General features: G+C 43.5%; 1 protein-coding gene across 1 annotated transcript in view; it reads left to right on the forward strand.

The window, feature by feature from the left end:
• Positions 1 to 7,031: 7,031 nt before the first annotated feature.
• The window catches only part of LOC123373999 (2,4-dienoyl-CoA reductase [(3E)-enoyl-CoA-producing], mitochondrial-like), a 45,769-nt gene continuing 24,957 nt past the window's right edge, over positions 7,032 to 27,843 (forward strand). The window contains exons 1-7 of the mRNA XM_045023379.1: positions 7,032 to 7,038; positions 7,902 to 8,058; positions 10,681 to 10,772; positions 11,711 to 11,943; positions 22,516 to 22,752; positions 23,777 to 23,854; positions 25,411 to 25,627. Coding sequence (XP_044879314.1) covers positions 7,032 to 7,038; positions 7,902 to 8,058; positions 10,681 to 10,772; positions 11,711 to 11,943; positions 22,516 to 22,752; positions 23,777 to 23,854; positions 25,411 to 25,627 — 1,021 coding nt within the window. The remainder of the gene's footprint in view (positions 7,039 to 7,901; positions 8,059 to 10,680; positions 10,773 to 11,710; positions 11,944 to 22,515; positions 22,753 to 23,776; positions 23,855 to 25,410; positions 25,628 to 27,843) is intronic.

Genomic DNA, 27,843 nt, shown 5'->3' on the forward strand with positions numbered 1-27,843 from the left:
TTATTTTAAAAAAAGAAAAATATATTTAAATAAAGTCTGATTAAAATGAAAATTCAATTTTAAAAAAAATCATTCCTTTTTAGCCATCCTGGCTTGATTCAAAGTCCACTGAAGACAAAAAACTCCCATTGATTTTTCAGGGCTTTGGATCAGGTTCTCAACATAAAACATTATATATGACATTCCATTTTCATCTATGAAAATGATTTCCTTTATATTGCTAGCCATGCTATCCTGACTTCAGGACATACCTATCATAGGCAGATGAGTATGTAAGAGTTCTCAGCCCTTCAGTAACACTGCAAGGGAAGGCAACAGGTAAAAGAGATGCTATTGTAAACTTGTGTTTTCTCTTGCTTTTCCTCGGTCACCCATTGCCTCATACTAAATACCCAATGTCTGGAAATGTTTCAGCGTAAAGGTCCTCAGAGTTTTGACCCGCCTGAAGTACACAGGGACTGAGAATGTAACACTGTCTGTCTGATCCAGAGTTCACTGAAGTCAATGCGAGTCTTCATTGCTTTCAAAGAGGTTTGGATCAGATCCTTTGTCAAGCCGCCACCTAATTTCCTCTGGCTGTTGAGTTCTGCTAAAAGCACAGAATCAGCCATTTGAAGACCACATGGTCCCTTTGGTACTGTGGACTTTTAATATACATGGGTTCCAACTGCAAAATTTGGCTCAGAAATTCTCAGTAGAATCCAGCTTCTCCTTTACGTCTATGATTCTATTCTTAGACTTTGGCTGATGCAAAGAAACCACTTGAGTTTTGCTCTTGTGGTTTATGTGAACACAGGTACTTGGGAATGTGTCTCAGTGGGTGTACATTTATGAAATAAGACCTGGTGAATGTTGCAGGGAGACGTTGCCAATGCCTGAGATGCATCATTGAGGCTGACTGCCAAAACCATCCTGAAGTGTCTGATTGAGTTAGATTGTCAAGTGCTCAGCTCATCCCATTGTAGCACTTCGGGCCAGATTTTCAAACGGATTCAGCCCCAAACGTGCTGAGCCATTCTGCTAATCCAGACCTTGCTTTGGTGACTAAATGTGGGGGGAGGCGGGTTGTTTGGAGCCATTTGGAAAATCTGGCCCCAATTGTGGTTATAAAATGGCCTTAGTTACGATAAGGAAAGAATAAGAGTGTGGGACATGTGAAATAGAGATGGCCCCAGAATTGGAATCATACATGGAAACCAGCCACTGCCGTATCCAATCTCTGCTCCCCTCATACTTCTGGGGTTCAGAAAAAATGGGCCCTGTGGCCAACGTCATCCCTGGCTTTTTCTTTGCAAAACCCAAACTACTCCTGGCATCTGTTAGATTGGTGCACAATCATCTTTTTGCTTTCTTCAGCATGGGTCCCTATGTATAGTACAACCTCTCTGAGTTCATCCTTACGGTCCCCACCCAACACATATAGTCCACTTCTGCCATGTGGACTAATAAATCCCTATTTGTCTGTCCCATTTCCCCTATCATCTGTATGTTCTGAGACTCTGAGCTCCTTCAGGAACCTTTCTTTGTCTGGGAAGTGTGCAGCATATGGTGCATGCCAGCATACACACATGATGATGGTAGTCTCTCTACAAATCAGGTATTAAACAAGGCACTACCCTTTAAAATAGAGTATTGTGCTAAAATTCCCTCATTTAAATGATGCACATGAAATAAAAAAGTTATTGAACATAATTACTCACAAATAATAATGATTCCCTAAGTGATTGTGTGTAATTAATTAAGTTGCTCTTCTCTTTTCATGATCCCCCATCCACTCCTCTTTCTCCTTCTTTTTCCCAGCTGTAGATCCTTACCTTGCAAAAACTTAAGAACATAACTATCTTAAGGCAAATTCCGATGCCTGATGTGCCAGATTATCACTAATAGGCATTTATTTGACAATATTTTCCTGTTTCTCTTGAAGACAAGATCTCCCCCTTGACCGCTACAATTAGCACTTCCCAGACCACCCCCCTTCTATTTACTTGCCCAGCCTGCAAACTCTTCACCTCTTTCTACATCACCCTCCTTCCCCTTCAATCCAGCTTCATTGTGTAACAATAAAACTGATTCACCAGGCGTTAGATAATACCCTTGGATTCCTGTTTTATTTCATATAGTAGACAGGGTCCATCTGAGCCTATAACTCAAGCCTCCCAGTGGATGCTGTACAGGTCTGATCTTGCAAAGATTTAATCTTACTCACATTCTTGTGTTTTTGCTGGATCAAGCCTTCACTTGTAAGTACATAAGAACGGCCATACTGGGTCAGACCAAAGGTCCATCTAGCCCAGTATCCTGTCTTCCTACAGTGGCCAATGCCAGGTGCCCAGGGAATGAACAGAACAGGTAATCAGGTGATCCATCCCCTGTTGCCCATTCCCAGCTTCTGGGAAGGCTAGGCACACCATCCCTGCAAATCCTGGCTAATAGCCACTGATGGATCTATCCTTCATGAATTTTTCTAGTTCTTTTTTGAACCCTATTATAGTCTTGGCCTTCACAACCTCCTCTGGCAAGAAGTTCCACAGGTTGACTGTGCAGTGTGTGAAAAAATACTTCCTTTTGTTTGTTTTAAACCTGCTGCCTATTAATTGCATTTGGTGGCCCCTAGTTCTTGTGTTATGAGAAGGAGTAAATAACAACACTTCCTTATTTACTTTCTTCACACCAGTCATGATTTTATAGACCTCTACCATATCCCCTTTTGTCATATCTTTTCCAGGCTGAAAAGTCCAAGTCTTATTAATCTCTCCTCAGATGGCAGCTGCTCTATACCCCTAATCATTTTTGTTGCCCTTTTCTGAACCTTTTCTAAGTCCAATATATCTTTTTTGAGATGGGACAACCACAGCTATAAGCAGTATTCAAGATGTTGGTGTACCACGGATTTATATAGAGGCAATATGATATCTTATCTATCCCTTTCTTAATGATTCCCAGCATTCTGTTCGCTTTTTTGACTGCTGCTGCACATTGAGTGGATGTTTTCAGAGAACTATTCACAATGATTCCAAGATCTCTCTCTCTCTCTAATTTAGATCCCCTCATTTTATATGTATAGTCATTGACTCTGCATTGGAGGTGACTGTTGGGGAAGAAGGTTGGCTTGGGTCTTTCACCTTTTATCTTTCCACCCTCTCATCATCTGCCCAAACTTCAGGTATATTTGAATTCCGAATGTATCCAAATTCTCCGTTGGTGCAAATTGGCACAGTTCCATTGGAGTCAATGGAATTACACCATCTTATACCAGCAAAGAATGCAGCTCTAGATATATGACACAAGGTATACAGAGAGTCCCTCATGCTCTGCTCTCTCTCTCTCTTTTTTTTTTTTGACTTTTGAGTTTCCTAAATGCTTACCTGAATCCAAAATTATCTAAGTCTGTCCCAAATTAGCTTGGCTCTATCCAGGAGTTATAACCTCCCTCTGATTCCTTTCTATGGAAAAAAAAAAGAAGGGGTTCTCAACCTGCAACTGGGGCATGCTGGTTGGTGCTGAACAGTTGTGGTTCTGTTTTAAGAACTGCTGGATTGTTTTTTCTGTAAGGTGCTGCCACTCAGTGGAGCAGCTGCCTGCAGCTCCAGGTAGCTCCTGCCTGCCCTGTGTTTGTGGCTCCCTTTTGGCGTTGGATCTGGGAGTGTTATCCAACTTCTGGCGAGTCAGTTCCCCCCCGCACAGAGGGCAATGGGGTTAAAAGAAGGAAGACAGGTGTCGAAAGGAGATTGTGGGGGGATCTGCTGTCTTCAAGAGAAACTTAGGGAAGAAAAAAGAGAATGCAGTTAAATATGTGGAGTGCACACTGAAAATGAGGGAGTTGTTATTTGTATTGTGATAGTGCCTAGAAGCCTCAACCAGTCTGGAGTGTCATTGTGCTTGGTGTTATACAACCAAGCAATCGAAAAATGGCAGGTCCTTCCCCAAGGCAACAAAGGAGAGGAGTGGCTGCTTAAATGTTTTCTTATCACTTACCTAGATTATGCAGAGCAGAAATATAATTTAAAAAGTTCAGAGTAGCATGTAGCCTTTGATAGGGGGCTAGCCATGAATTGTGTCCTGATAGGACTTGTCTGGATCTTGCATAAACTAAAGCAATTCTGACCTCTGCTGTTGGGTCAACGTATCATTAATAAGTGCAGCACTTCCTGCGGGGATTGTGTAATGTTTATGGACTTGATGTTGGCACGTAGCTCTCACCATCACAATTCCTGGCACCTGAGGTTGGTGTTATAATAAAGGTGGGGTTGAGTTACAAAATCTCTTTTGATTGGCAGGCAAATGTTCTGGAGAATTAACTGAATCTGTGTCTGTTACTCAAACTAATGTAACTCACTGATTTTAAAAATCATAGACTGGAGGCAAACCCTTTTCTTTTCCTGCATGTTCAGAGTGAATAAGAAATGCTCAGCAAAAGATAGATCAGAGCTTCTTTTCTCCTTCTCTTGCAATACAAGAACATAATTTAATTCCATTAAATTAAAAGGTGGCAAATTCAAAACTAATATGGGAAATAGACTGTCACCAGACATGTAATTGGACTAGGGAACTCATGCCCACCGGAAGTTGTTGAGGCTGAGAATTTAGGAAGATTCAAAAAGGGATTAGACATTTCTGTGGATATGCAGAGTTATCATAATTAATGATAAACATTTTTGCAAGAGATATTAAACCTCATGCTTCAGGGCTTAAGTCAATTTCTACGTATTAGAGATCAGGATGAGATCTAACGTGGGGACAGATTAGCCACATCTGCCTACTGTGACAGCTACAGAAACAGGGTCCTGGAACAGATCGCCCTCGGCAGTGGCGAATTAGCAACTGGGCCAATGAGGCCTGTGCCCAGGGGCCCTGGCCCAGTTGGGGGGGCCCTGGAAAAATGGGGCTCCCATGCCCCAACCTACTCCTGCTGGGGAGTGAGGTTGGTGCGCGGGGGCTTGCCTGAGAGCTGTTTGGATGAAGGTTCTTCAGTCATCGGGGGAGATGGAATCCTACTGCCAGGACATTCTGTGACCAGCTCGCTGGCTGTTGCACTTTTGTCCTCATCCTTGGCTCAGGCACGGTTTGTAAGTCAGCAGGTGGAACCATATAGCTGCAGTTCCATTACAGACCTCCCTGCTGAGGAAGCCACTCCCCACCCAAGAGTACTACATGTGGGTGGGTGTGGCCGGCCATCTGGCACGGACTCCCTGCAGGTTGTGGTGCTGATCAGGCCTTTGGGAGCCAAGGCCGTGGCCCTTGGGTCCTTTTTGCTGCTGTGATGTTCTTTTTCTATCACAGAGAGAATAAAACGTTGCCCTTCAGAAAACAGCTCCACCCCCCTTGTGTTAAAAATGGCTTGATTTGTCCTGCCCTGAAATTGCTGTCATCAGATCCTTTCACAGCGTAACATGCGTTTTGACAAATGGAGATTGGAAGAATTCTGCTAACGTGAATCTATTGTTATACTGGATCGTACTGCTTGTGTTACGGAGAGTTGCCACGCCCCCCCGCTCCCCCCCATCATTTGATTTTCACTGTATGGCGCTAGAAGCGGTCAGTGAGAACCTGTGCAAAAAAGGCAGCACGATTGTCACGTGCTAAGACTTTGCAACTAGGCGCCTTGAGTGAGCTGCTAGTGGAAACGCTCTGTGCAGGACTGGCTGGTGTGACGTGTGTCACTGCTTCTCTCTACCTGAAGAAACGTCACTGCAAGCATCTCATCCGAAAGTGGCTGGTTCCATAGGCCCCGACGTTTACTTTTCCCTTGGGGTGCTCCATCCCCGCTCTGCTGCGCCCCAAGGCCACCCCCCCACTCTGCCCCTTCTCCTAAAGCCCTGCCCTCGCTCCGCCTCTTTCTGACCCCTCCCTGAGGTCCCCGCTCGCTGATCTCCACCCTCCCCCAAGCTCCTCCCCGAGCTGCCGAACAATTGTGACTGGTGGGCGCTGAGCACCCACAATTTTTTTTTTCAGTGGGTGATCCAGCCCCGGAGCACCCACAGAGTCGCCACGCAGGGCTGGTTCATGAAAAAGATCTGGGAGTGGTTCTTTTTCTTCTTGGGTACCTCTACGCTGTGTCTGCGGCCGAGCCTCCCAGCCCAGGCTCACAGGGTTGTCTTAACAGGGCTCATGCTAGTGCACTAATAATAGCTGTGTAGACATTGCTTTGACATTGCGGCTCGGACTCTCAAGGCGCCCCCCGCCCCCCGCAGCTCCATTCTGAGCAGCAAGGTCTACACAGCTATTTTTAGTGCGTTCGCATGAGACCACACAACTCAGTGGAACCTGGCCTGGGAGGCTCGCTCCCAGATGCAGTGCAGCTCCACTCCTTGATCATGTAGAGAGGTTTGAGAGTCTGCTCCTGTCACTAACCTACCAGAAGTGGCTCTTTAGTTCAAGTGCTTTGAAAATCAGAGCCTCCATGTTCAGTCCCTGCTGATGACTTACTGCTACAGATAGAAGTCCTAATACTGCAGTGCTTAATAGCACAGTTGCTTTAACTCAAGTGTTTTTGAAGCAGGAGGTGCTGATTTCTGTGCCTGTAGCTGAATATGATATAGTTCAGTGACCACAGAGCTGGGCAAGAAACAGTTTTCCCAGCCTGTGGAAAATGTTTGAGATTTCAGAAGTTTTTCCCATTCGTCAGTGAGAAAAACCGAAGACCTTTCAAAAATGTTCACAGAATCCAACGCAGAGAAAGAGCGACCCCAGAGAAGCCAACATCCCAGTGCTTAAGGCTGTCATGTGGTATGGGAGTGTGGGGGGGAGGAGGGGGAGGTCAAAGTCCCCTCTCTTCCTAATTTGGAGCAGGGACCTGAACCTGGTTCTCCCACATCCCACGAGACTGCCCTGAGCACCAAGCTAGAGTCAGTCTCTCCTCTCCAAAAACAACTGCTTTGTCAAAAATTCCTGACCATCGCTAATGAACAGTTTGAACCATGGACCAGCGCCAGCATGTTCATTTTAAACACCCAGATGCTTTAAGACAACTGTCTGACTGGTGGAGCGTGTAATACTGTGTGCGTGCATACCACTGCCCTGTATCAGACAGAATGTCAGGTAGGGGTGTGTGTGTGTGTGTGTGTGTGTGTGTGTGAGAGTAAAAGAGAGAGAGAGACAACTCCATCTTGGCAGACACACAGGGATTGAACCTGGACTGCTGGAGCTAGAATCGTAAACTAAGAGCTGAGGCTTCCTTGCTGGGGCTATAACAGACTCTGCCCCTGTAAATCAGTCACAGAAAGAATCCTGTAACACACTCACCCGTGGTTTATATACACATCAAATGCCTTTTAGTGGCTGTTTCTACAATTAAAGGAGATTTTTCCTTCAAGTCAGGTGAGAGGGGCCTGCATGTTTTGGAGCAGAAGGTCTTGATTTCTACAAAAGCAAGTTGAAAAATTCTATGTGTTTTCAATGAACATTTTCAATAACAATGTCTGGATTTTTTTTTTTACTTTGTTTGGATTTTTTATGGAATTGTTTTATTTTGTTTTGTCAAAAAAAACAAAATTTGGTTTCCAGGTTTCAAAACCAGAAAAGTTTTAATTTTGCCCTCCATCTCCCACCTCCTCCAGGGGCGGCTCTAGACATTTTGCCGCCCCAAGCACGGAGGGTCTGCTGGTCCCGCGGCTTCGGTGTGCCTGCAGGAGGTCCGCTGAAGCCGCGGGACCAGCGGACCCTCCGCAGGCAAGCCGCCGAAGGCACCCTGCCTGCCGCCCTAGCGGCGACCGGCAGAGCGCCCCCCCGCAGCTTGCTGCCCCAGGCACGCGCTTGGAGCGCTGGTGCCAGGAGCTGCCCCTGCCCTCCTCTCCCCACATTTTCCACTGGACAACCATTAAACCCTGAGCAGTCACAAAATCACTGTACCAGGTACTGCCACATTCAGTTTGAAAAGTACTTCCTTTTGTGTGTTCTTTCAGAAACACCAATTGGGCTCATTGCTGAGAACCTCAGGAAAGCCAGAGAAATAGCCCACAGTGACTCGCGTGTTCCTGAACAGCTAAAGCATTATTTACAGAAAGCTCTGGAGGTTGCTATTGGACTGGACCCTTACCTGGACGCAATGGCAACTGCAAAGTAATGAGATTTATTTGTTACCTTGTGCATTTTTCTCATGGTCTGAGCAAAGCTGTAGATTTTCAAGGGCCTAAGGGACCCATAATCTCAGTGCTGCCCCAAGACTGTGGAATAAACTCCTGCAGGAACAACCACCTCACCTCCTGCCACTGTAAAGTGCAAGGCACATTTCTTTAACCTTGCCTTCTCTAACACAAACACAAAGCCATGTACCTATGTGGGATGCGGGGGTGGTGCATGCAAACACACACACATTGTTACATGTTTGTTATATATTTAAAATATAATAATAAAAAAATCCAAACCAAAACTGCACTGCACACACTTCTCCCCCTGGGGAGAGGATGAGAAAACAAACATAAGACAGATGTTAGTCATGTTCCTTAATGCACTAATGGTAGACGCGCTGATACTGTGGTGATGAACATGGTATAACGACCTGAATAGAAGAGACCTTGTGTAGAACACAAGCCATAGAATGTGATCCAGTTCCCCATACTGAGCCCCAGGACTTGTATTTGACTAAAGCATATCTTTCAGAAAGGCATCCAGTCTTGATCTGAAGACTTCAAGAGATGGAGCATCCACCGTCCCCCCTTGGTAGATTCACCATATGCATACCATTTCACAGTTTTCTTCTCTTTTAGAACTCATTAAAAACCCATAGTGCAATGGTTTTTTGGACTGGTTTTAGGAGAGCCAAGAAAGAAGGGGCTTGATTCTTCTCTGTTCCTGGAAAACCAGGGAATTTGTCTGAGTAAGGATTTGGCAAAACAATTGGTTAATAGCTAAGGCCCCAATGCTGCCTTGACCTTCACATGGACTTCACTGGGGCTCTGTCCAGGCACAGGGATTCCCCCCCATGTGGAGCTCATTGCAGGATCAAGGCCTCAGAAAGAATGTCAGGATTTAACCACTAATAATAACAAGCTGTGTTTTTAACCATCTGCAACACTGGAGATCCTGCTCGAATGCAGCCATTGTTTTTTTTTTTTAAACGCTGTTCTCTATTTGCTGCTTCTAGTTAGGAGTAAAACACAGATTAACTTTCTGTATAAAACATATTAGGAGCCTAAGGATTCAGCCCAACAGTAATAGCCTTTGTATGCAGTAGAGCTTTTCTCTCAAAAGTGCTTTACAAATATTAATTATGCTGCTAACTAAATTATTTTAGTAACTAAACTAATTAATTAAACTAATTTTAGGTATCATTAATTCAGAAGTCCAGTTGATACCCTCATTATTCCTCTTTGAGCTGCAGCATATTACCTGAGTGTGTAGGGTCTGCTAAATAGATCCCATCTATCAGCATAAATTCTGATCTGTGGAAAAAGCCCGTTCTTTCTGAAATTGACAATGTGTAAACTGTTCCAGTCTGTGGATTACGGGAACGCTGAGCATTAGTTCTGTTGCTGAAATAATAGCTGATAGTTGTTTGACTTGCACTAGCTGTATGATAATAGCTATACATTATCTTATTAAAGTTGTTAAAGCATTTGTGAGGGGCAGAAAAGAGGTTATAGGAAATGTTCAGCTCGTCAAGGCTTGGATTATCTGAGTGTGTCTGATATGGGTTATGAATTCTTTCTCATTTTACTGAAGGTTGGCAGGGGGAGGAGAGTAAAAATAGCTTCCGTGGTGTAAAATTCTGGCCTGCAGAAGCATCACAAGCCTCCTGGGATTGACGGCGGTGGCGGCTATTCTCTTCAGATGGGGGAATCTTGCCTGCCTGGTGGCTCTTGTCTTCTTTGATATCCCATGCTGTCTTCTTTCCAAAGCAGAGCCTCCCTACTTCTGGGGTCCCAGCGCTCAGGCTCCAGCCCAAGCCTGAAACTTTACATAGCAGTTTTACAGCCCTGTAGCCTGAGCCTCACAAGCCCAAATCATCTGACACAGGCCAGGGTGTTTAGTTGCTGTGGAGACATACCCTTATTTAGCCCTGTTTGATTGGCATACACTGTATGCTAGTTAGGCTCTGTGGAATAATGCCTGGCGACTCCCAAGATTATCTTCAGGGAGTCTCCTGATGTCCAGTGGGTTCTTCCCGGGTTACAGGGAGGAGGTTACATGAGCTCCATCTCCAAGGAATTGAGTCTTCTGAAGGCAGTAGCTCTGTTTTGGAGTTGGCAGCCCAGAAGAGCAGTGCTCCATGAAGGTCACAGAGATAACATACCAAGAACAGCTGGGGAGGTGCCACACATCAGCTCTCAATGAGGGATCTCCTTTCCTTTACAGCTGTTCTGTTTTATATAAACCATGACCACATCCTACCTGATGCCTGGGGAGTTTTTGCTATCCTAGAGCTAGATTGACACGGAATTCTGTGACTTGTGGAGCATAGGAGGTTCTGGAACTTACCGCAGCAGAGCAATCTATTCTTTTTTCGTCTTGTGATGCTGCTTGCCTGCTACAGAGCCCTCTGGGGACCCTTGTCATTCAGGGTACCAGTTGTTCTTCCGGACCCCAATGTTCTTGCATATAATTCCATTATTTGTGGGCATGCCCTGTCTCATGTCAGTGTGTGGATGGGTGTGTGTGGGTGGCGGGTGGAGGGATTGGAGGGGGAGAGATTTGCAGATTTTGTACAAGACACTAACACTCAGCTGATTGTTTCCTTTTTAGAACAGCCTCACTTGAAGGCTGGAAACTGAATGTCGCAGGAGTTGAAACGAAAGTTAAGCCTCATAAAGAATGTGCCTCTGGCTATCTAAAAGGCAAGTCCATCAGTCCAAGTCATAATTAAATGCTACAAATTTTGAATGCCAGATACCAGTAAGACCATGATGCTCGTACCACTATATCCCATGCATCCGGAGAGAGGGTTTGATGGGTGTAGACAGACAATGTGAAAGTGTTTGTGACAAAAAGGATTTAAATGAGAGGTTTTTCTATGGTTGGATTCTTCATTTTTCTTGAAAATCTAATTTTCAAACGTGCTCTGCCTCTTTCACAAACAATAAAGAGATCACATTAATGTGGTGAAGGGCCATTTTTTTTTAAATGGCAGGTTGGCAGAGGTTGTTTAAGTGTGCTCAGAGTGGGGCAAGTATTGGTCCTCTCCAAACTAACGACACTTGGGGTTGTGTTCACGTGCAAAGCTATTGCACTAAATCTATTCCTGGACTCATTCTTCCCAGATGTTGCCATCTTTTCCGTGATACATCATTGCAGTGAAGCACTCTTGTAATGTATTACACTAATACATTGTTCAAAGGACAGCGCTGATGATAAATTTCTTAAATGATGGTGCTGTCTAGGGATAATGACTCTAAGAGCAAATGCAAGGTAATGTGATTTTTTTTAACCTGGTCCCAGAAAGAATACAGGAGACATCTTAAAACCATTTTCTTCTAGGGGGAATGTTAAAATATGCAATATTTCAAGCACTATTTAACAAGCACTTAAACAATACCAGCATTGATGATAAAGGTTCTACACTTAAAACCAGTACTTTCATTCTGTTGTCGTTAGCAGCGTTTTAGATGAGATGCTGTCAGATTCTGTTGTTAAACCCCTATTCTAAAGTGTTTTACGATGTGATTAAAAAAGAAAAAAAGGATGATCACTTAGAAGTTAGATTTAATTTTCACTGTGAACAATGTATTGTCTTTAATATGGTTATTTTTAACAGTTTCTTCTATTCTTTGAATAGGCCAAGTTCTCAGGATGTTTGTTCATATGGTTGGAGCCAAGAGGATTTTATTAATTGGCAGGCTTAAAGGTTACAGTATCCTTGCTATGGCGGAGGCATTGCCAGATGATGGAAAAATAACTGCATGTGCAGTAGAGCCATATCTTGGAGTGAAAAGCCAGGAAGCGTCTGATTACTCATCTCATGTTAAACAGATAAGTGTGAAAGTGGGGCCAATAGCAGACACTTTGGAGGTAAACTCACTTATTATTATTATTTATTAATTAATAATAATAATTCATTATTTGTATTATTGTAGCATCTAGGAGCCCCAGTCATGGATCAGGATCCCATTTAACATGAGATGCTGTACAGAACAAAAAGACATGTCCTACCCACAGTGGTTACAATCTTAAGGAAGGGGATATTCGTTTTAGAGCTGGTTGTGGTATTGGTTACAAATACATTTAGTCCTATTTCCTGTCCACAGGTTGTTTGCTGATTTATCCTGATTTCTTTGTCATTTGCAAATATGAAAAAAAATGTTCAGTGCGTGGATTGTTCAAGAACTGTTCATTTCAACTATTTAGTTGGGGCTGTTTGTTATTCCTAGTGTGTGACTGGACTGCTAAATCACATGGTATTGTTTCTTTTCCCTGTCTAGAAGCGTTGAAACTTTTTAATCAAGAGAACAATTCATCTCTAAATTCAGTGGACTTTGGCTCAAACCCATAGAAGTCAATTGAAGCTTTTCCACTAACTTCAATGGGCTTTGGATCAGAGCCTATGATTCCCAAAGCAACACATGGGCAAAGTATACACGTGGCCCTCTGTGACTGACCCCACAGAGACTAGCCGTCTGGTACAATTTATAAAAGAGGGACCAAGTTCTGTAGCTAAAGTGGTAGAGGTCTTTGCTTTGGTGATACTCTCTAGATATCTTCCTACTGATGACACAATCAGGGAATCAGGACAAAAGTTTTCCACTTCCAAAGCATTTTCTAGCATGGTAGCTAGATTTGGTTTGTCTTGTCCATTAGCTGGTCCCAGGGGAGAGTAAAGCCTACCACTGATACCTGCTAATGGAGGCACTCCTTTATCTGAAGTGTTAGCTACCCAAACATTTGATTTGGAAGGTTGAGGGTTCTATTTCTGCTGATAACCCATGGTAGACATCATTAAGTAAGGGACATTTCTAGTACTAATGCTAATCAATTTGAGACTGAAAATGACGTCAGTTTAAAGTGTGGGCTCAGCTGTAACATTATTTGCATTAGCCGGGATTGTATTCGTTTCTAAAATTGAATGGCCAGGAGCTTTTTGACCTCTGGCTTTTGTGACCTATGCAATTGATAGGAAAGAAACAAAGAGCTTTGGCATGCATCCTGAACACGAAATGATACAGATCACCTGCAACGAGTGGTGTGTAAAATCCTTGCTCCCTGCAGTGAGTGTGAAAATAATTGAATTGCTGTTGCTCTCTAGTGCTCATTCTGTGCAACTGACTTACTGTGACTGAATTAAAATATCTAGAGGCAGGCGGGATACCTGCTGTGAAGAGATTAAAGAAGGGACCAGAATGGGAGCGAAGACATGAAAATTAAATCCTTGAAACATAATGCTGCAATTGATTTTATATCTTCTTGTTGCTTCTTATCAGCAACCACCAAAAGAACATTCCAAGCATAATCCTGCAGGAGGCTCAATGCCTTGAACTCCCATTTAAGCTAGTGGGAGTCCAAGGTGTTCGCTATTTGGTTGGAGGTGCTTATTGCCTCATGGCTGTGGATTCCTTGTTATGAAACGATTGAAGAATGACTGTATCAGTGCTTGACCCTGCACCAGTGAAGTCAATGGTCGATTTGTCGTTGACTTCAACAGGAGTAGGATCACTCTCTTAGGAGATGGGAATTTTGTTAGATTAACTACAACCTGTGGAACTCATGGCCAGGAGGTGTTGTGAAAGCCAAAGCAATACTGAGTTCAAAAAAGAATTAGATAAGATCATGGGGGATAGCTCCATCAATGGCTATTAGCCAAAATGATCAGGGATGCAGCCCCATGCTCTGGTATCCCTAAGCCTCTGAGTGGATGACAGATGGATCATATTATAATTGCCCTGTTCTGTTAATTTCTTCTGAAGCACCTGGCATTGGCCACTGTCGGCAGACAGGATACTGGGCTGGATGGACCATTGGTCTGACCCAGTATGTCCGTTCTTATGTACATGGAAAAAAAAACTGTTTAAGGTTCAGCAGTAATGACAGTAACATATTTTTCATGGAAAAGACATTACATTTTAAAAAGAACAGGGGGTGGGTTTAGGTGCACAATTCCCTTTGAAATTAATGAGTTGTGCTTCTAACCTCCATTGGGCAGCTGTGAAAATCCCAGTGACATTTTTAGGTAAACCTGTAAAAACAAGAGCTGAAAATGCCTGTGTGCAGCTCAAGTTGATTTCTTAGAGCGAAAAGATGTTTTTAGTTATGTTCTTCTATTGAAGTGGTCAGATATCTGTGTACCTTACACAGGTGCTCAATGAGACGTGTGTTAGCTTCTTCCTCTTAACCTTAGAGCTAGACATCGTTGTGGTGAACCGGTGCTCTGAGATAGTATGGAGAATCCACTGTCTTAGGTGCCTGATTGGTGTGTCGTGCTCATGTGCTCAGGGTCTAACTGACCACTAGGAATGTGGGTCAGATGGGCTGACAACACTGGGAGTTTTCTGTTTCCCTCCGGAGAATGTAGCATGGGTTGCCTGGTAGGATCATCAGGACATATGTCACCTAATCAGTTCCCTTCTGGTGACATTGGGCTCTGATGGTGCCTAAGTCTCTCTCCTGTCCTCTGCCGGTGGCGCACAATAGATGAATCTCCTGAGAGCTAAAATGCTTTAGTTTAGCAAGTCATTGGGCTCAGCATAGGATTCCCTGGGTGAAATGTAATGTCTTGATATGTGGGAGGTCAGACTAGATGATGTAATGGTCCCTTCTGGTCTTCAACTTATGAAGAGATGAAAGCTCAGCCCAAATGCTCTCTTCCGTGGCAGAGCCCCAATAAATTAGTTTTCTTCACAGATGCTCCACAGGGGTCATGGGAGACAGAATCGTCCTGACCCCCAAGTCATAGAGTGGCAACAAAAATTCTCCTTGAATGTTACTGTGGCCCATAATCTGCAATAGGCTCCACAGGAACTGTGCCCACAGCTATTCAGCAAATTTGATCCATATAGGTCATACCTACTGACATGCTTCCACAGCTTTCCTAATTCACCCCATCTCCAGAGCCCTCTCTACTGCCGTGATGGAGCTTCCATGCAGCAGAGCACAGAGGATACATATATCCCCCCATGCAGGCTTCCCAAAGCCTCTCCCTCTAGTTACTTAGACAAATAAATGTAGCAAGTTACTTAGTCCCTTTGTCAAAGATTACCTGCTCTGCACATCCTATTGCATGGCTTTGTTTTGTTTAGCACTGCAGGTAGACATCAACTCTGTGAACACTGCATGCCACCAACACTGAGAAGATACATCATGCATGCTGAAGTCATCTTTAATAGGACTGCCTGGCATATTTTTTGAGCACTATATATTCCATCCATGCCTCAGAATGCTACCAGGTTGTACAGTATTTAGATTAGCATAGTACTCCCACTAAAGTTAATGGGTGTACTCATAAGCTTAGAGTTAAGCACATGCTTAAGTGCTTTGCTGGAGCAGGGCCTGAGATAGACATGCTGCTTATGGTGAAAAGCTGCATGTTTGTTAATGCATTTGGGCAACTTCTCCTCACCTGCAGCTCTTTATGTGCAGTGCAGTAAAATCTTTCCTAGAAATGTAGCTACCACTTCTGAAGGGATTCTCCGCTTGTGTAGGGACCTACCTCCTGCAGGTAGCTGGCATATACAAATCCGTCCATGGAAGAGGCAGAGTGTATAATAATAATGCAATAGCCTTTTCACATTTGAATACTTGGTTCAAACCTGCTTTAGGTGCAAGTGAAAATAGGCAGCAAAGGGCAGTGGTAGCCTAGCATAAGGGGTTCTTAATCCACTTCCTTGCATGAAAAAACAGTCTCTTGGGTCCTGAATTTGGTACAGATGAATGACCAAAAATACATTTCTTTCCGAGTGGGGAAAAAAGAGGTATGTTGCATACATATATGCACGACTTCAATAATTTTAAACTCTTTTGAAATAAGCACGGAAGCTTCCCTTTTCTGTGTTCAGACTTCTGATGCTCACATTGACACTCCAGAATCATTTCCAAACAAAACCCTTTCAAAAAATACTCGGATGTGTGGTATTCTAGCTGAATAACATGCCTTCACACATATGCAAGGGTCGTACATAATGAGCCCAGTCCTGCATACAAAACTCCCATTGACTTGTGGGGGAGTTTTTGTTGAACAAAGAATGCAGGATTGGGCCCAAGGTGAATGCAAAGTGCAGGGGAAACGATTCAAGTCTGTTGTTTTTTGTTATGGCCATTTCGAAATCTAAAATACAATGTAAAAAAAAATAACGTGCTTGCAGAAGATTGCGCTGATTGCAGGGCATTGTGCAACCATGTAGGGTTTTTTCTCTCTCTGTTTCCCCACCCCCCCGCCTCTTTACTAGAGAGAATAGGTGAATAGGTTGAGTTGCAGATCTCATTTCTCCTGTTTTGCTGCTTGTGAAGTCTGCCAACAGAATCCACCTTGACAAAGTCAAGGACTCTGCGTTTAATGTTGAACTGAGTGAATAAATTATGCATGAAATTGTGTCGGAGTCTCTAGTGTGCAGAATTGCTCCTTTTGATATGAAAGGTTAATTCAGAAAGGAGTCCAAAATAGCTGGAAATTGTGGGGATAAGTGGATAGTATTCACTGTTGTGAGCTGTTATTACTAGAAATTGCATTCCCTTTCTAGCTTCCCCTGAGATTTAGCTTTGCCAGTGAATATAAACTGTACTCAATAGAATAGCATTTAGGAGTAACCAGAGTGTATGTCCACATACAGTAAAATATTCTAATGGTGTTTTAAAAGGAAGTTGAACTTTTTCATGTATATCATGTACCCTAAGGAAAAATTACTATTACATTTAGGTCAAGAACAAGGTGTATCAAAGGTAATGAGTTTGGAGTTTATCTTTATTAGAATATACTGACTATACGATCCATATCAAAGAAACTGGACAGTCATTCTGCTGAGCGAGTCTGGAGGTACTTGCAGTGAGCCGTGGTTCCAATCAAGACTACATCAGGTTTTAAATAAGATTTGGTGGAAGATTCATTCATTTGCTCATTCAGGGTGTCTTGTCTCTAATTTTTTTTTTTTGCCGTAACTAGCAATAGTTCTATGCTCTTTAACATGTTGTCGTTCAGCATACTTTCAATACGCTACACGGTTCTATGATTTTTTAAAAAGAAATAGTTATTTACTGTAAGAAAAAACAATAATTGCAGGCAGCCAAGCTAACTCTGGATTAAGACAATTTGTCTTGATGCTTCTGTAGCACAGGAATGGGGATTGCACAGAAATTGTTCCCAAATGGGTTTCAGCCGAATGTTTTGCAGACAGATGATTTCCTTCTGGATCTCAGCCTCTCACCCAGTCCAAGATACTTGGGCTGCACCTCTCTTCCTGCAAATAGTAAAGACAGGTCAGACTGCCTACGGGGTCCTGGGTTGGGCCACAACCCTTCTCTACCCATTGCAATCCCATATTTTAAAGGTACTTCTGGGGATGGCAGTGAGAAGAATCCCCCCCATCCAATCCTATCCGCTCCCTTAAAGTACCAATATTGTGTGTGCATTGCTCCCCAAACAGAGCTTACACTAAGCTCCTTCTCTCTGTTTAAATCCTGCCCAAATAGAACCAAGCAATGGCTAAGTGGTACCTTTCAGGGGATCTTAGCCACAACTGCTCCCTGCCCATAGGACTCACTCTGTCAGTGGAAGGGGGTGAGAGACCAGATGGCTTGTTGAGGCCTCTGCATCCTCTCTCCTCTCCAAAGCTTCATCAGAGACCGACAGGGCCACAGTCTTCCCAGGCAGGAGATGATCGCTGAAATACAGAGCCGCGGTGACACAAAAGTGAGTGTCATCCATGTATCTTTATTGCCAGCTCTTGTGTCTTCTGATCTCATGCGCAGAGATTACGCCATAGGGAAGACTGAGCAAGAAGGAATTTCATGGATTCCTCTGGACTAAAGACACGAGAAAGAATAACTATATCTGTCCCTAAGCTAGTGACCTAAATGACCTAAGCTGTTCCAGCAGGTCATTCCACATAGAAGGGATCACAAAAGCAGATAAATTGTCAGCAGGTAACGATCTCAGACTGGTGTCTGAATCATGAATAAATCCAGTTGATATCCAGGGCACTAGGCAATCCCCAAGTAGACCTATTTCAGTAAAAACATGCCAAAAAGCTTTTTCTTCACTAGGGAAGCAAACCAGAAATCATTGGGGACAGATGCTTTAGCCCAGAGAGGGGCAAATCTGCTTCTGCATGTCTTCCTCCTGTAGCAAGAAGGGTAATTTGAAAAATCAAAAAGGAGGAAACAATGGTTATTCTAGTCAACCCAAACTGGCTATGGTTCTCAGACCTAGTGGAATTTTCAAGGGACCTTCAATCTATCCTCCCAGCAAGCTCTTATTCAAAGAATTGCTCCTCCTTCCCTCCCCAGATTACCTGAACCTGACCGCTTGGCTATTGAGTAACAAGCCTACACAAGATGAGATACTTTCCCAAAATAATGGTGACCTTTCTAGCCTCCCACAGACCTTCCACTACTTCGGCCTATATAGGAGTATAGTCAAAGTCTCTTATTAGTGTTGAGATAACAAGATCATCTCCAGGAAACCAGATAATCCAGATCTCCTGGATTTATTACAAGATAGCCTAGATTTGGTCTTAAGCGCTCCTGCAATTACATCTGCTCTCTTATATCGCAACAGTAAAAAGTGTCATAAATATAGGCTCATGCATGTCTCTGGTAGACATCCCAATGCTATCTAAGTGCCTTATAGCAGTGTGTCTATCCATACTAACAATCAGGCTTATCTTCCTCACCTCTGACCAGATCACGGTGCGTTGAGCTTTCATAACTCCAGTGCAGATGGATGAGTTATCTAATTTCCCATATTTTCTCACCATAAATACATGCTTGATGGTCCGAATCACCTTTTTAGAAGAGTTTCTGAAACCTCTGCTAGAAGACATGAACCTTGCTACATATTCCAGGAGGATAAGACAATACTTCATACTTCAAAGTCATTTGTTACTAAGGTTAACTCTTCCTTTCATACATCACAGGATATCGCTCTTCCTCATTTTGCCCAAAGTCTTAACATGACAGAGAAAAAGCTGGAGATGAGAAGTGCTGTTAAGATTTACTGGGATAGAAACAATCAGTCCAGGGAAATGTCATTAGTCTCCTGTTAGTCTAAATGCCGAGGCTTAAAATAATTTAAATCTGCTCTAGGTAGATGGGTGAAATGTTGCATTGTTGAAACACATGCAGCTGGAGATCAAATGGCCCCAGATTGAATTCTGAGTGTGCCAGAGCAGCTTTCTGGGCAGAGAGGGCATCAGTCACCACACAGGTAATCTATAAGACCACCCACCTGGTCACCAATCATCATAATCGGTATCAGCATCCTCTATAACAGTGGTCTCCAAACTTTTTTTTGATAGCGCACCCCATCAGTAAAATTTTTTTGAGCACACCCTCTGCTCCTGGACAAACTATCAAAGTGCAAAAAAAAACCCCCGACTGCCGAGGGGAGGGAATGGCGCTGCTCCGGTGGCGCTCCTCCTGCTGTGCACCCCGAAGGATCCTCTTGCGCACCCCCTGGGGTGTGCGCACTCCACTTTGGAGACCACTGCTCTATAACAATCACTTATTTTAATGAGATTGCATATTTTGGGGAGCAATTTAGCTGCTTCATTCTTAAATTTCTTCATCACTTTTAGGTGTGTGCCATCCGATCCTGAGGATTTGATTCTCTTATATTCTGTATGTATGGGTGTCTCTGCTGTAACCCAGAGCAACAAAAGTTATGTGTGTGTGGGGTCTTCTGTTCAGGTTAGTGTACCCTCTGCAATTCCTCCCAGTTCTTCTGGTGAGAGGCAGAGGGATTTGCTCGCCCTCGGAAGTAGAGAGGCTTCATTCCTAAACCCAGAAATCTCCCAAGACCTGTAGTAGCCTCTAGGGAGCTACTAGAGACAAGGGCCATTACACTGTGCCTTTGAACTTCCTCTAGGCTCCATGACAGCATGGTCACTACCTCATTCAAAAAAACCCATTAGAGGTGCTATAACAGGAACTGAGAATCATGGGTGAGAGGCACAGTCCTGTCCTGGATCAGAATCTGGCTAGGAGAAAGAATCAAAGAGCTAGGAATAAGCGGTCAGTGTTCAATACGGTATAAAGTTGAACAGCGAGGTGATGGTGCATTAATAGTCTGGAAACAAGAGTAAACAGTGAGGTAGCAACATTTTGCAGATGACTCAAAATTATTTAGGTTAGTTAAGAGTAGAGAAGACTGTGCCTAAGTCCAGGGGGACCTATTAGAGCTAGATAACTGAGCAACATGATAGCAGATGAAATCTATTGTTCACATGTGCAAGGTGATGCACATTAGAACAAATAATATTAACTACTCTCGCACATTGCTGCTTTCGACAAATAACTGAATACACTCAGGAAAAAAAAGCCAGGGGTCTTGTGGAGAGCTCAGTGCAAACATCTGCTTGGTGTACGGTGGTGATCAAAATAAAATGGTAGGATGTCTGAAGAAAAGGATACAAAATAAAGTTAAAGGTATTATAGCGCTATTGTATAAATCAGTTGTATGCCCTCACCTTGCATATTGTGTTCCGCTCTGGTCAACACATCTCAAAAAGATATAGGGAAGAAATAGAAGTGGTCCAGAGATACTTCCATATGGAGACAGATTAAAAGATTAGGTCCGCTTAGTGTAGAGAGAAGTCAAATAAGAACGTTCATGATAGACATATACAAAATAATCACTGGCACAGGAAAGAAGGAACTTCCCTGACTATATTTTAACGTGCATAGAGGGTTAATTCATGACCCCTGGGACAAACTATGCAGAAGATTAATGGGGTGTGAGATGCCCCCTAACTCACCTATGTGGGTTATCTTTGTCGTGCACCAAAATGAGCAAGGGAGAGGCGCTCCTGACAGCTATTCCACTCTCTCCCATATAGGTGAGCAGGGGGTGAGCAGGCACAAGCAGGAGTGGGTGAAGCTTTCACTCGGCTACCCCTTTACCGTGCATCGGTCCTTGCAGCTGAGCTCATGCAAAGGAGGCATTAGGGACTGAATTGTGACTCTTGGTCTACTTCTGGGACAGCACAACTGTGCACTTCCCCTTACTCTGGGCCTGTGGGAATGCCGTGATCTAGACCTTAGGGTTGGTGAAAAGTGCTGCATTGGCAGCCCTGGAGTATGAAGGCTTATGTTTATCCACACAACAGGCTGTGGCAGATTACTTCCACTAATGGTGGACATTTCTGCGAGAGGTCCACAACTCACCAGGAGCTAGCCTTGAGAGAGTCTACTAATCTCATAAGCCACCATGCCAGGGACATAAGCCAAGTTTGCTAACAAAAGATGTGGTGTCCCAGCAGCAGTCTCCTAACCTGTCCATTTACCAAAACACAGACAGCAGGTGCATGATGGTATGACTATATTATATCTATCTATATATAGAGAGAAAGAGCGCGCAAGGGTCACACCCATGAGAATGACATTGTTCAGATGCTAATCAGGAATTGTAGACTTGGGCGCTTGGATGTGTTGTGATAGACTCCCTCACTATCTTTGTGCCTTTGTTTCATGAGTTGGTTTTTTTTTAAATTCTCTTAAAAAATATTTTCCTTGTTGTGTATTGCTACATTCAACATTGGCCTAACTCTGCTGCCATTGAAGTCTATAGTAAAACTCCTGTTGACTTCAATAGAGTTAAGTCAACACTGAGCATGTGTGAAAATTCTATCATATATTCCCTGCTACATGCAGCTTTATAAAATGTATTGAATATAAATGCAGGCACACCCCACAGTGAGGAGGTACAGATGTGCCTCTAAGCCAGGGGTAGGCAACCTATGGCACGTGTGCCGAAGGCGGCAAGCGAGCTGATTTTCAGTGACACTCGCACTGCCCAGGTCCTGACCACTGATCCAGGAGGCTCTGCATTTTTATTTAATTTTAAATGAAGTTTCTTAAACATTTTAAAAATCTTATTTACTTTACATACAACAATAGTTTAGTTATATATTATAGACTTATAGAAAGATCTTCTAAAAATGTTAAAATGTAATACTGGCACGCGAAACCTTAAATCAGAGTGAATAAATAAAGATTCGGCACACCAGTTCTGAAAGGTTGCCGACCCCTGCTCTAAGCCAATGCAAGAGATCTTGATTTGTATTTCCTCTGACTTGTACCGCAAGCACCCATAAACAGCTGGGAATGTGGTACTTTGAGGTATTAAAAGATTGTGGATTCAGTTGTTCACATAGATGTGGGCACTGGCACTGGTAGGGGGAATTTAAAGGGTTTGACCTATCTGTGTGGATAGATAGTATGTAGATAGCTACGGCAACCTGTATACAGAAGCATCTCAACCAGTTCTATCTTGCTCGCTGTAAATCAAAAAGTTGCTTTCAAGCAGAAATGACCCGTGATTAGAAATATTACTTTAAAATAGTATTTTCTGTTAGGCGTTTTTCATGTATTTCATATGAAGGATGGTTCCAAAACCCTCCACCTGCATAGAAACAGTACTTTTTGACATTTCTTTTTCTCCAGGAGTTAGTGGCTGTGGGTGAACACTTTGATATAGTTTTTATTGATGCTGATCAAATAAATGCCGTTAACTACTACAACTTTGTCATGGATAACTACTTGCTGAGAATGGATGGAGTGATCTGTGTGGAGAATACTCTCATGAAAGGACAAGTCTACCTGGAGAACATATCTGATGAAAATGTATTAGCTGTCAGAAACCTAAATAATGTAATTAATTCAGATCCTCGCGTTGATCAGGTTAGTGCTATACAATTAGTTAAGGGTTATATTGGTATTGTAAGCATCTATGAAATTGCTTCAGCAGTATTGTTTTTTAAGAGTCCTGGACGTAGGCTGTCTCACTCTTGCTGTCTATTCCCTACAGTAGTGGCCATGCTAGAAAAAGTACTTTGGTCAGTTCTAGCAGTGTAAGCAAGAGAACCAAAAAGGAGTCATTATATTATTCACTCAGTGGAACACTAAGCATGATTTACTAGATCCAAATGATTCATACTGTGCATCATCCTGCTCAATTTTGTCATCAAGAACAATTGCCTTCAATTGCAGAAGAGGGTCTTTGACACTTTAACTATCCAGGCCCTGAAATTTACTCTTAACCACTAAGTCACCCTGGTACCCAGCCTGCACATCTTACTTTCTTGTGTTTGGACAGTGGCGTTGGGTCTACAAGATGCTGTGTCATTTTCACTAAGGTATGGTTGCCACCTAGACAATGGCACCAGGTCACTAGTTCAGGCCCGCAAATCGTAGTGGTGGAGCGTAAAATGTAAGCAATATACAGAAGTACACAAACAGTGGTAGGTAAGATTGTCCAGAGAATATTAAAAGTTATTTATTTATTTATTTTATTAATTATTAAGCTCCAAGAGTGATCTCGGTACAAGTCCCAAAGAACATAAAATCTCATGAGACAATCAAAATCATATGCACTGGAAGTCCCAGAGGCTGTCTCTTGTTTATAAAACTGGAAGACAAAATGACATTTTTATTGATCTAGCATTTGTAAAAGTAGTGAGTCTTGAATGGGAATCTGAGGTAACATGGAGGACTGTCAGATTGGGATAGGAAGGGACTTCCAGGTGCAGGGAGCAGCATGCAAAGAGAAAACCACCATAATACCCAGCATGGGCCTAGCCCGAAGCCCACTGAAGTCCATGGAAGACTCTCCAACATAGGTCAGTGGTCTCTGGCTTAGGCCCAGTGTGGTGTCCCCTGAAGTTGAAAGGTTTCAGTGTTGATTTGGACACTTGTGTTTTTCCAGGTTATTTTACCTGTGCAAGGCGGAATGAGTGTCATCCGAAGGAGCCGTGCACACGCAGATAGGGTGATTGAATCAAAGGTGTGTATTTTCTCTCCATAAGCAGCATGGCTGAAATCCTGGCCCCCGCTGAAGTCAGTAGCAAAATCCCCAGTGATTTCACTGGGGCCAGGATGTCACCCTTTGTTTTCACTTGACGCATTAGAGAGACAATCCCGTTTGAAGAACGGATCCTGCATGCATCGCTTTCCCCAGTAATTGCCTAAAGAGTAAGAATCATAAAAGAAACAAGTATCGGAGTGAGGCACATCGTAAATTATAGTGTGCCGTGGGGCAGCCAGCTGTTTTCTTTATCTCACTGTATCGCTGATTACAGTAACCCTGCCATTTTCCCCCTCCTACCCTATCCCTTTACGTGTCCGCTATGCAATATGCACCCAGTTTCCCTCCCCCACCCTTCCCTGGATTAAAGCCTCCCGCCTTGCAGGTCCTACAGCCCCATCCCGAGCCTGAACGTCTACGCTGCAGTTAAACAGCTCCTCAGTCTGAGCCCCGAGAGCCCAAGTCAGCTTGCCCAGGCCAGCCACAGACATACCCGTAGTGGAGGGGTTGAAAGTACATTGTGCCTTTGGAGGTGTTATGCCTTTGACATTCACCACGACCCCTGGGTACGCAAGGGAATGCACTGGGAAGTGCGCTACCCCTACACTTATGTAACTAGAGCATCCAGTGAAATTTTCAGCAGCAGAGCAGAGCCATTCTGCCCCATTGCCTTGCCCCTCCAGACCCTCTCTGGAGCTGAGAGCTCTGCTGGCATTTGGACTTCACTGAACTGGGCAGCCTGATTTCAGTCCTACCTTCTGCACCAAAGTAATGGGGCAGGAAGGAACAGCTCCCGGCACATTCTACCCCCCACCCTAACACACCTGAGCAGTGTGCCCTTTTTACCAAGAGGGCTAATGGCATATTGGGATGCATTAGTAGGAGCCAGCAGATCGAGGGAAGTGATTATTCCTTTCTATTTGGCATTGGTGAGGCCACATCTATGGTATTGCATCCAGTTTTGGGCCCCCCACTACAGAAGGGATGTGGACAAATTGGAGAATCCAGTGGAGGGCAATGAAAATGATTATGGGGCTGGGGCACATGACTTATGAGGAGATGCTGAGGGAACCGGGTTTATTTAGTCTGCAGAGGAGAAGAGTGAGGGGGGATTTGATAGCAGCCTTCGACTGCCTGAAGGGGGTTCCAAAGAGGATGGAGCTCGACTGTTCTCAGAGGTGACAGATGACAGAACAAGGAGCAATAGTCTCAAGTTACAGTGGGGAGGTCTAGGTTGGATATTAGGAAAAACTATTTCACTAGTAGGGTGGTGAAGCACTGGAATGGGTTACCTAGGGAGGTGGTGGAATCTCCTTCCTTAGAGGTTTTTAAGGCCTGCTTGACAAAACCCTGGCTGGGATGATTTACTTGGGGCAAGTCCTGCCTTGAACACGGGGTTGGACTAAATGACCTACTGAGGTCTCTTCCATCCCTAATTTTTTATGATTTGTGTGTGTGTGTGGGGCGGGGGGGAGGCTAATGGGTTTAACATAACTGAATTTTGACCCTCAGTGCATTGTGCTGTTTTGCTACAGAAAGAACTGGTGAAAGATGATGTCTTTTGGGGCTATAACAGATGTCACATCCTTGATCGCCTGCGTTTGGATGGCAAAGTGGCCTATGTCACAGGTGGAGGCCAGGGGATAGGAAGAGCCTTTGCTCATGCATTAGGGGAAGCAGGGGCTAAGGTTGCCATTGTTGATCTGGTACTTGCAAAGGCGGAAGTGGTAGCAGAAGAGCTCAGCCTGAAAGGTAAGCAGTGTACTAATTCTCTGGTTGCTCTTATACATGCACTTCTACAGTGTGCATCCCTGTAATGTCTGTGTGCTTTGTTATTTTAAACTTTCGTAGCTGGCAGCCTGTTGGAGAATATCTTGTGTCGAGTTTTGATGCAGAATAAGTCAAATAGCAAATAGCACACGCATGCCACAGTCGCATCATGCAGCATCTTAGCGCTGCTTCCGCGAGCAATAACCAATGTCACATTGCCTGCTGGTGTTACCTCGCAGAGTAAGTGCAACCAGGAAAGCAAATTACCCCATATAAAACTCTTTATCTGGGGTACCTGAAGGAAAATGAGCCATGACTGACGGGCACAGAGAATATCAATCTTTTATTAATAAGTGCTATATAATACACATCAATCATCCAGAAAAAGAGGTGTTCCATACATTATATCACGTGGCAGCTAAGACACTTAAGATGTAGCTGATAAAGAAAAGCCAGACACAGCCCATGCACCCTTTAGTACATATCCCAACCACAGCTTCTCCTTTCACACACACAACCAATCGCACGGCCACATGTCCTGGGTGCGTAGGATAATATTTCTTATGGCGTGAATCTGTCTCCTGTATATCTAATAATTATGGGCCAAAGTCTTTGTTCAGAACCCATTAGCTTCCATGAGGATTTTGCCTGAGAAAAGGCTGCAGGCATTGTGTGTGTGCCTTTACTTCCACTCACTGCATCATAGCGTAGCCTTCATTGAGGAGTGATTTGTTCACAGGGCAGAAAGCAAGGAGAGGAGCTAGGGAAGGGGCTGGAGAGAAGCAATGCTGATCACGCCTGACATTTTTAATGGGGATCAGCTTTGAGGCATATGCCAGACATAAACATACTGGGAAAAAAAAAGATTTTCAGGACTGCCTGATTTTGGTTGCCCAATTTGGGACCCATTGAAAGGTCCCGATTTTCAGTGGCCAGGGTAGCCAGCACTTTCTGAAAATCTGGCCTCCTAATTTTTGGGTGCCGATCTTTTTAGAGCCATCCAAAATCATCAATAGTCACTTTTGAAAACATTGGCCATACTTCCTCAAAACATGCATGAGTGAAAAGCGTAGAGGTCAGATATAAGTACACGATACTGACATACATCACAAGTAAAATCCCAAACAATAGGTGAAATCTTCTACAAACCACTTACATTTTGTGTTTTTATTACTACAATAGGACATAAAATTCAATTCCTCTCCAAAGACATTTGCAAATATGATAAAGCTAAGCTATATTCATAAAGGAAACAGAGACAATTGGAAATAGAGTTTTAATGAGAAAAGAGATGAAGTATCACTCATTTTAGAATTCCTCTTGTGAAAGTATATCCAAGCCTTCTGCTACATCGGATTCTTCAATATCATCAAAGATGTAGCTTCATTCGGGAAAGTGGGATGCTGCCATCTGGGTCCGTATTCTAATAATTGTGTAAACGGATATTGCAATAGCCTGTATACTACTGCAGGGAGAACCTAGGTGAGTTTTTCTGTGGTGCATTAGCTGAAGGAAAAATTTTCCTTCTAAAATGAAAATTGGTTGTGAAAAGTACGTTTGCAGCATTGCAACGCCATAATCCATTTGGTTCTTCTGCAGAACAGTTACAGTGCAAGCCGTGGCAATAAAACTTCCTTCCCGCCATAGTGCCTCAGTCCATTTCCTGAGGGCATAGCTCTGTCAGAGAAAGGAGTGGTTTAGACTCCATGTTTATACAATCCTTGGTCTCGCCGGTAAGACTGTTAAAAAGGTGCTAGTTTATGCAGCAGAAACAGTACTAAGTGATGTGAGACTCATTTTTACCTAGGTCATTGAATACCAGTCTAATGGTAAGGCTTTGATTACTGGGTCTGGTCATTGGATCTTTGACTTTGTAGTGGGATCCAGAGCAGTTCAGTTCTAGGTCATTATAGATCAGAACAAATTCCTTGAGATATCCCGTTCTTCCTTCCTGAAAAAGTTTCATGTTCTTGTGCACCGAAGGTATAGGATCCTGGAACACCATAGCTACTCCTTGAAAGTTAACTAGCCTTTTGGACATGCGTTCACGGTTAGATTATATGTATCAAGCAGGGTATTCTGAAGAAAATGGGTTATTTTGAGGGAAACATGAGACTTTGTTGGAGATGTGACAATTTGACTGTTGGCAAACTCCTTTTGGAAGCCCAGTTTAACTTTTCTCTGGGACAGTTTCAGCA

The sequence above is a fragment of the Mauremys mutica genome, chromosome 7, assembly GCF_020497125.1.
Source record: "Mauremys mutica isolate MM-2020 ecotype Southern chromosome 7, ASM2049712v1, whole genome shotgun sequence".
NCBI lineage: Eukaryota > Metazoa > Chordata > Testudines > Geoemydidae > Mauremys > Mauremys mutica.